General features: G+C 51.5%; 1 protein-coding gene and 1 pseudogene across 3 annotated transcripts in view; one reads left to right on the top strand and one right to left on the bottom strand.

Moving 5' to 3' along the window:
- Nucleotides 1–2,916: 2,916 nt before the first annotated feature.
- On the top strand, nt 2,917–3,778 carry LOC108293541 (annotated as a pseudogene). The gene has a single exon (XR_001820730.2). The product of XR_001820730.2 is annotated as a putative transmembrane protein INAFM2 (transcript).
- Nucleotides 3,779–4,499: 721 nt separating this feature from the next.
- Nucleotides 4,500–9,614, bottom strand: part of ANXA6 (annexin A6) — a 59,589-nt gene continuing 54,474 nt past the window's right edge. Inside the window, exons 24-26 of one of the 2 annotated variants that reach the window (XM_017514991.2) lie at nt 8,934–8,992; nt 7,302–7,424; nt 4,500–5,301 (exon numbers count right to left, since the gene is read on the bottom strand). In XM_017514991.2, the coding sequence (XP_017370480.1) occupies nt 5,242–5,301; nt 7,302–7,424; nt 8,934–8,992 (242 nt within the window). In that variant the 3' untranslated portion in view covers nt 4,500–5,241. The remainder of the gene's footprint in view (nt 5,302–7,301; nt 7,425–8,933; nt 8,993–9,614) is intronic. The other variant, XM_017514992.2, reaches the window with a different exon arrangement.

Here is a 9,614-nt window from a genome sequence, read left to right on the forward strand (position 1 = left end):
ACCCCCCCCCCACACACACCCCATCTGTATGTTTGGCTGTTACCAGCAAATTTAAAAAATATATTATTTTCTCTATGTGGTCAACAATGTGTGTCTCTGTATGTGTTACCCGCAGAATAACTTACACTCCTTAGTATTAGCAGCAATGTGTTTCTCATTCCAGTGTGTGCCCTGTGGGTATGGCTGGCAGTGATAGTGTGTGTGACAAGCAATATTTATGGACCTTGAGTGGACAGAAGGCACATGGGAAAGAGGGGTATGGAATGTCAATTTCCCACCCTCCCTGCTTTCCTTTCAGGCCCTCCCAGGAGGGGTTCTGCATGCAGCTGGCAGCAAAACAGGCAGATTGTGGTAGCTGGGAGGAAGGGGTGGGACCATCCCGCAGAAGAAATGCATGTTCTGGAAATTTTAACAGCTGGGCCTGTGTGTATGGTGGGGGTGGGGGTGGGGTCATTCCCAGACGGCTCTGGTTTAGGGTTTTGTCAGTCCCTACCTGGCTGAAGGAGGGCAGTGGGACAGCCTACACCAGGGACCTCTGTCCCCATGTCCTTCTCTGGGTTCTTAGGGAATGGCACCTGGCTTCATATCTGCCTCCTCCCCGCTCAGTCCCCATGGCACTTTAGGGCCCTTTTCCCTGTTTTCTCACTCCCCAGTGTCCTTCTGTTTTCGCCAGCTCTGCTTTCTCTGTGCTGGTTTGTGTCCTTGTCCCTCCACACCTGTCTCCTCCACACTGGTCGCTGGGGATGTCTTTTCTAAAGGACATCTCTAATCATATACTCTCCCTCCCTAGCACATTCAGCCAGTGCCTGGAGGATAAAGTCCACACTCTTCAGCCTGGACTCAGTGACCTTCCCATAGGGTGTCCTCACACAGCAGGTGACGGGCCCCAGCTCTCCCATGGACCTCTCCTTTCCCAGTTCTGCGCCTTTGCTTCAGTCATTGCCTCTACCTGGAACCCCTCCCTCCTTCAGTAGTTTCTGATGTGAGAGCTTCTCTAGCCATCTCTTGAGGTGCTCCCAAATGTCCCCTTCTCCGAGGAGCCCTTGTTAGTCCTCCCTGTCGTTAAGTCATTGCCTCTGTACTCAGTGTCTCTTGCTTGGTTGAAAGTTTTCTTTTTCTTTTTTTTTTTGAGATGGAGTTTTGCTCTTGTCACCCAGGCTGGAGTGCAGTAGTGTGATTTTAGCGCAGTGCCACGTCTGCCTGCTGGGTTCAAGCGATTCTCCTGCCTCAGCCTCCCAAGTAGCTGGGATTACAGACGCCTGCCACCACACTCAGCTAATTTTTGTTGTTGTTGTTTTTGTATTTTTTTTTTTTTTTAAAGACGGGGTTTCACCATGTTGGTCAGGCTGGTCTTGAACTCCCGACCTCAGGCGATCCACCTGCCTCGGCCTCCCAGAGTGCTGGGATTACAGGCGTGAGCCACCACGCCCAGCCTGTTTTTGTATTTTTAGTAGAGATGGCGTTTCACCATGTTGGCCAGGCTGGTCTGGAACTCTTGACCTCTGGTGATCCATCTGCCTCAGCCTCCCAAAGTGCTGGGAAGATAGGCGTAGCCACTGAACCTGGTCTGGTTGAGATTTTTCTAATAATCTTTCCCCACGTAGCTCTCTGAGGGTAGCAGGCATAGTGTAGAGCATCAGACTTCCCCCTCTGACCCTGATTACTCTTCTCTAAAATAGAATCCTGCCTGTTATCGATAATAAAAAGCTGATATACTTACTGAGTCCTTCCTATATTCTAGACAGTGTGCTCAGAAATAAACATGCATTGCCAATACAGACAGGTCAAGTTACTTATTTACTTCTATTAATAGTAGTGGATGGGATTTGGACTCAGGCCTGCTTGCGTCCACAGACCTAACCACTGAGCAGGGCGCTCAGTTATGTAACTACAATTTCCCACTCACCTCACTCCAACCCTAAAGTGGGGAAATCTCCTGTAGGAAGCCCGAGTTCTGGTGGGAATGGGGAAGCATGTTAGAGTGCTGATTTACCACTTCTGGGTTCTGAAATTCAGGTTGGGCAACCTGACACTTCTCCCTCCCAGCTCAGTCTGGCTTCCTAGTCAATAGGTGAAGGAGGAAGTGTCAGCAGAGAGCAGAGCCTGGAATCAGGACAGCTGGGTTCTAGCCTCACATCGAGCCCTTATTAATACCGTAGTCACAGTCCTGTCCTCTGGGCCTCAGTTACCAAACTTGTGAAACGAGGGGGTTGGTTGGGGCCATCTCTAAGACCATTTCCAGTGAGTCAATTCATGATGTACTGCCTATGTCTTCAGGCAATTTGTTTCGCCAAATTTCCTCATTGGTAAAGGGTGATCACCCCTGCAAATGAAGTAATGGCCATGGAGGTAAAGCTTCTCAAGTGGGATTATTCTGGTGGCAATTTATTGCTTGCAGCTGTGCTGGGGCACCATGAATCCAGGGAATTTTTTTTTTTTTTTTTTTTTTTGGAGTCAGGATGTCCTTTGGTAGTCAAGGCTGGAGTGCAGTAGAGCAGTCATGGCTCACTGCAACCTCTGCCTCCTGGGCTCAAGCGATCCTCCCACCTCAGCCTCTTGAGACTGCAGGCAAGCACCACTACCTCCAGCAAATTTTTTTCCTATTTTTTGGTAGAGATGGAGTTTTGCTATATTGCCCAAGCTGGTCTTAAACTGCACTACTCAAGCTATTTGCTCACCTTGGCCTCCCAAAGTGCTGGGATTACAGGCATGAGCCACTGCACCTGGCCATAGGGAAATGTTAAACAGCCAGCAGTTCCCACACCACTGCCACTGGCAGGAGGTTGAGTGGCAATTCCCAAACAGCTGCTCTCTGCTCAGGCGCCGGGCCGCCCCCTGCCCAATCCTTGCAGGCCGCCAGGCCCCCTCCAGCCGGGGCCGTGGAGCACGGGGGCAAAGGCCCGGCCCCCCCCCCCCATGAAGGAGCGCGACGTGGCCCCGGCCGAGCGGGGCAAGCCGGCCACCTACACCGGGGACAAGAAGGCGAAGACGGCGGCCAAGACCAACAAGAAGTGGGTCCGGCTCGCCACCGTGTTCGCCCACGTGCTCTCCGTGTCGCTGGCCGCCATCGTGCTCGCCGTCCACTACAGCCTCATCTGGCAGCCGGTGGGTGCCGGGACCTCGGGGGGAGCCGCTGGCCCGCCCCCCGGCAGCTCCAACGCCACCGGCCCGTCCGTGACTTGGTGAGCGGCGGCGGTGGCGGGGCCCAACACCACCGGGTCGTCCCGCCGCGCGACGCTCCCCCACTGCAGGCGGCGCGTCCGGCGCCTCCGGAGCCCCCCGCGGACAGCCCCCCGGTCTGGCCGCTTGAGCGGCCTCGGGGGCCGGACGAGGACGAGGAGGAAGCGGCGGCGGCGCCCGGGAGTCGTTGAAGCCCTCGGCGCTGGGGGCGGCCGGGAACCATCATCCCCAAGCCCAGAGGAAGGACTTCGCATCAGGATGGGGTGGAGAGCCCGCAGGAGTGACCCCCACGGGAGTGAACGCCCCCCACACTCCTACCATCGCCGGCTGGTCCCGGAGCTGGCGGCCCGCAGCCACATCTTCAGCCAAGGGACCACGATTCGCCGGGGGGCTGGGTGGCTGGGGGGCTGCTGCCCAGGACCGTGCGGCACAGGGCCCTGAGCCCTAGGGGGATGGGGGAGGGGTGGGGAGATCCCAGCACCAAAACCTTCTGCGCCGCTAGGTCTGGTGTATCCTACATGCAGGGGTGACTCGGGCTTTCCCCCAAGACTCAGGGGAAGGAGGGCGCTGTAGGAGCTCTTTTTAAGTAAGCTGAAGCTCTCGAAAGGAGGAGGGCACCAAAAGTAGTGGAGCTCAGGTACGTCAACCTAGTTTCAGTGGCCAGAGATGCATTAAATTTCTAGATCCCTGTATATAGTTGCTGACATATGCACTAGAAGCTATAATCACATAGAATTCTATGTATATCCTCCCACACCCTGGGTAGCTACTGACTGAAGGGGCCAAGCAAGGGCTATTTGCTGGCCCCCAAAGTACACCTGGCCAGAAGGGCACAAACACAGCTTCTTAAAATCACTCCCTCTTTCCCCTGTTCCCCTTCTATTTCTGAAAGATAAGTTTATGACGTTCTTACACAAGAGAGTATAATCATTCTTAGACTGTTAACATGGCTGTGGAAAGCCTTAGGAGAAGTAGGAAAAAAAAAAAAAACTTTCCATGAACCTCTCTAGATGGAGACCGCCTCAGGTGCACTTGCATAGTTCAAAAGAGGAAGTCTGGGCTTGGTTGAAATGCATGAAAAGCATACAGAATGTCCAGGCAGCCAGAGGGGAGGAGGGGAAAACTGAGACCCAGATCAGGGCTGGACCAGCCTTCTCAGGCTTGCTGCAAACTCAGATTCTCCTGTGTATTTCCCAGGAAACACCTTGCAAGGATTTAAAGACATAACTCACTCCTGGACAGACCTGACCACCTCAGGCTCTAATGAGGAAGATCCAGGCTGCACGTCTAAGTAGAAGACAGAGGCCTTCACTGGAAACATGTTTATGTGTTTGTGCATCTCTTTATTTTTTCTTTAGAGATAAAAAGTGTCAAGGGAATGGATCAGACACACACTTTAGGATGTTAATGTTAGAAGGGAAGCCAATAATTTTTTTGTCTAACTCTCTCATTGTAGATAAGAAGATAGAGATTCAGAGAGGAAAAAGGGCTGGCCCAAGGTCAGAAAGCAGGTACATGGCAGATGCAGATTTGAACCCAGGCCTCCCAATTCCTGGTCCAGTACTCTAGTGTGGCCTGGATGGAGAAGGGTGGTGAAATGGATGGGGAGATTTGTCAGTTTGCCCCAGCACGTTTACTGCTCCTCCCGCCCCCCTGCCCAACACATTCAACTGGCACCTGCCACCAACCCCATCATTCAAAGTACAGACACTACTCATTCTACAGACGGAGGCTCAGGGTATTTTTGGATCTGACATAGTCAAAACCAGGGCAGAGGCTGTAGCGGGGGAGGAAGCTGGGAAAGGCTGCGGAGTCAGAGGGGAATGGAGGTGGACAGGATCTATGGGTACTGTTTTTTAGCCACTCAGCTGTGCTGGGCCCTCGATGGCCCGTGGGAGTGGGAGCCTTTCCTAAGCTCCATTGTAGGTAAGAGCCCAACCCCAACCCCTCCCCCAACCCCTCCCCCTTCCTTAGTCTCTGGAGCTGGAACAATCGGGCTTGGCTGTGGCGGCTGGTGCTGATGACCATTTCTTGGCAGAGGTGCCCCCCAAAGCTGTGGCCCTAGTCCTCGCCACCACAGAGAGCCAGCAAGGCCTTCAGGAAGTCTCCGGAGGTGTCGCCCTGGCACAGGCAGAGAGCAGAGTGAGTGAAAACAGTCCTTCCAGCCTCAATGCCCCCTCCTCCCAAATGCCCATCTGTCTGGACATCTCCCTTGGCTTCTCTCCATGGCCAGTACAGCTGCCACATGTAGGTCAGAGGGATCTACCCAACACATAAATGTGACCACGCCCCTTCTGTTTATCCCCAGGAAGATGTGCAAGCTCTTGGCCTGGATTCAAGGCCCTTTGGGATTTGACCTGTGCAGAGCTCTGCAGCTTTACCTGCTCCTTTCCCCCAGGAGCACCTCAGTCCTCTCTCCACCTGTCCAGCATGCCCCTATGCACCCCCAATCCTGTCTGCCAGCGGGGCCCTCTCCTCTGAGGCAGAGTAAATTCCTGCCTCCCTTGGTTTCCCTGGCACTCTGCTGATACCCTCCTCCATGGCCCTATTGTGTCAGGTGATTCCTTATTTGAACAAACAATATTGATCACTGACTGCCAGGCCATTGCTGGGAATGGGTGTGAACACCATCATGCTCACCACACATCACAGTGGTCTGGCACACGGTCAGACTGGGGAGGCCAGACTTCCTGACTCACGGGTATGGCTCTCCTTTCTGAGGGACTCCTATCATTGTTATGAGACACGGTTTCTGGGATTTTGTTTGTTCTTATATTTTTTGATATATGATTTTAAAACATAATACAGTATCAAAATGTGCTAACAATTTACTTACATTCCTACTAAGTCTGCAAGAGACAGACTGTGAGATGTCCCTAGTCTTGTTAGCCAAATGGAGCCAAGCATCAAACTTTAAGATTCTGGCTGATCTCAGAGACCAAAAACGTAAGCTCCGTATGTCAAAAAAGTCAGACACAGCCGGGTGCAGTGGCTCACCTCTGTAATCCCGGCACTTTGGGAGGCTAAGGCAGGTGGATCACTTGAAGTCAGGAGCTAGCAACCAGCCTGGCCAACACGGTGAAACCCTGTCTCTACTAAAAATACAAAAATAAGCTGGGTGAAGCGATGAGCTCCTCCCGAGGAGCTGGAACTACAGACATACATCACTAGGCCCAGCTTGAAGCCAGGAGGAGGCTTGCTTGAACCCAGGAGGTGGAGGTTGCAGTGAGATGAGATGGCACCACTGCACTCCAGCCTGGGCAACAGAGCAAGACTCTGCCTTAAAAAAAAAAAAGTCAGACACAAAAGGTCACCTATTAGGTGATTCCATTTATATGAAATATTCAGGCAAGGCAAATCTACAGAGACACAAAGTAGCTTGCTGGTTGCTTACGGCTGGAGATGGAACTAGATAAACAGATATGAGAGAGCTCAGTGGGATCACAGAAGTGTCTGTAAACTGGCTGCATTATGGGGATGGTGGCACACTCAGTAAATTTATTAAAAACTGTTGAATTGTACCCTTTAAACAGGTGAATTTTAGGATATGTTTTTTGTTTGTTTGTGTGCCTGTTTTTGAGACAGAATCTTGCTCTGTCACCCAGGCTGGAGTGCAGTGGCATGATCTCAGCTCACTGCAACCTCTGTGTTCCGGGTTCAAGTGATTCTCCTGTCTCAGCCTCCTGAGTAGCTGGGATTACAGGTCGCCACACCTGGCTGATTTTTGTATTTTCAGTAGAGACAAGATTTCACCATGTTGGCCACGCTGGACTCGAACTCCTGACCTCAGGTGATCCACTCGCTTTGGCCTCCCAACATGCTGTGATTACAGGTGTGAGCCACTGTGCCTGGCCATGATATGGAAATTATACTTCCATGACATTGCTTTAAAAAAAGTAAAAAATGGGCTTTTTATTCGGAAATCTCTAATCATAAACCTTTAATTCTTCTGGAATTGATTTTGGTATAAACAAGGCAACAGGCCCCCTTTCATTTCAATATCCTGGCTGTTCAAAGCAGCAACCCACTGGGAAAAAGTCCATGGGAATAAAGACTTCTAATCTTACATTAGGGATTTGGCACTCACCCCCTTCCCACTAACCTGTAGCCCCTCCCCTTACCTCAATGGCTTGGTGGAGAGACTTGTCGTATTTCTCAATGAATTCCCGCCGGATGTTGAGCAGGTCGATCTCACTGCGGGAGACCATGATCCTGGTGAGAGTCTTCTCATCAGTGCCAGCACCCTGGTGGAGCCAGGCAGGAGGGAGACATAGGCGGGAGGAGAGACAGAGCCCAATCAGGCAAGAAACAGTGATGTCCATCTGCCTCCCTCCCTCGTTCCCTCCAAAAACAGGGCAGATGTTCTGCCTCTGTCTTCTGCAAATAGTCCTGAACCAAAATTCCCCTGTGCCCAGGACTGGCCAGACTGACAGGCAAAAAAGGTGTATATGGATTGAATAGTATCCCTTCCAAAACTCATGTCCACCTGGAACCTCAGAACATGATGTAATTTGGACATAAGGTCTTTGCACATGTAATCAGTTAAGATGAAGTCATACTGAATTGGATTGAAGCCTAAACCAATAACCAATATCTTTATAAGAAGAGAGGGGGCACAGACATACACACAGCAAAGGAACCAGGTGAGGACAGCGGCAGAGACTGGAGAGATGCACTCACAGCCAGAAACACCAACGACTTCTGGCAAGCACCAGAAGCTAGGAGAGGCAGGGGAAAGTTCCTCCCCCAGAGCCTCCAGAAGGAACCAACCCAGGCGACACCTTGATTTTGGGCTTTTGGCCTCCGGAACCATGAGAGAATAAACTTCTGCTGTCACCCAATTCGTGGAATTTGTTACAGCACCCTAGGAAACTAATACAGTGCCCAAGGAGCAGGCACAGGGCATGGAATGTATGGGCAGCCAGAGCTACCTCTGCCCCCAGGGAGCTATGAGCACCAGCCTAGGAATCAGAGATAGGTTCGAGTCCCAGCTCTGTCTCTTAGGAGCTATGTAAATGTGGGCTATGCTTTACCCTGCCTAGGCCTCAGTTTCCTACCACAACGTCACAGGACTGCCACGAGGGTCAAATGTGGTCAGAGAGATGAAGCCCTTGGCACAGGCTTGACACACAGTGAGGACTTAAAGAATGGTTGTCACATTTGGAGACTGTAGACTGAGGGTCTCAGGTTCCTTCCTACCCTCCTGCCTGCACAGGCTGTCAGCAGTGAAGACTCCAGTGGCTGAGAGGGTGGCCAGCGTGGCCTGGGCTCTCCCAGAAGGGAGGGGCATGCTTGCGGCCTTTGATGACTATTTGTCATAGGAGATCCTGTGTCACCTGATAGATTATGAGCTCTGAGAGGGCAGAGACTGGGTCCTACCCAGCCCTGTGGCCCCTGAGTGCATTTCTCAGCCTTGGCTTTTCGGGCTGGGTAATTCCTTGTTGCACAAGCTTGTCCTGTGCACTGAGGATGTTTAGCAGCATCCTTGCTCTCTCCCCACCAGATGCCGGTGGCAGTTCTCCAAGTTGTGATGACCAAAAATGTGTCTGGATATTGCCAGATATCCTCCAGTGGGGGAAATCACTCCCAGCTGGGAAATACCATCCTAGAGCCAGACAAGGGCAGATGCGGATAACTGTCAAAGGAGAGGAAACAGCGGCCAGGAATCCCCATCTGGGGGATGGTGTACATCTGTTGGTGTGTGTATGTCAGTCAGTGCTTGAAGGGAAAGAAACGAGAGCATGCTTTCTTACCTTCATGGATTTGTAAAGTTTGTCGGCAAAGAAGAGAGGCATGTTCTTGACACTTTGAACTGGTAGGAAGAGCAGAGAGATGCGGGGAACGTGGTGAGAGGCTGTGAGCCGAGACACTGGACTGGCCCCCCCACCTCCCCACCTCATCTATCCCTGCGTGGGTCTGCAGATCATTGTCAACCGCAGGGTCATGCTCAGGCACCTTCACTCCCCTTCCCCATGCTTCCGCCTCTGGCTCATCCCTAGGCCTGGCTCTTACTTGGTTGTAACTTTCTGTCTTCTAAGGTGCTTACAGCTAACCAAGGTTAGGAGGGGATTCAAAGGTAAATAACTCCTCATGAACCCAAGGCACGGGGCCTCAAACTTTTAAGCATACTGAAATCACCCCAAGAAGCTTCTTTAAAACTCAGGGTTTAGGCTCCACCCTAAAGATTCAGATTCTAGAAAGATTTTGAGCAGTGGTTCTCAAAGTGTGATTTCTGGACCAACAACATTAGCATCACTTGAAAACTTGGAAGAAAGGGAGATTCTCATGCCTCACCACAGATATGCTGAATCTGAAACTCTGGAGGTGAAGTGACCAGCTTGTCCTAGTTTGCCTGGGACATTCCAGGTTTTATTACATTGGTGCAGAAGTCATTTGCAATTTTTGCCATCACTTTTTTTTTTTTTTTTTTTTTT

Source organism: Cebus imitator, unplaced genomic scaffold (genome assembly GCF_001604975.1).
Source record: "Cebus imitator isolate Cc_AM_T3 unplaced genomic scaffold, Cebus_imitator-1.0 Scaffold540, whole genome shotgun sequence".
NCBI lineage: Eukaryota > Metazoa > Chordata > Mammalia > Primates > Cebidae > Cebus > Cebus imitator.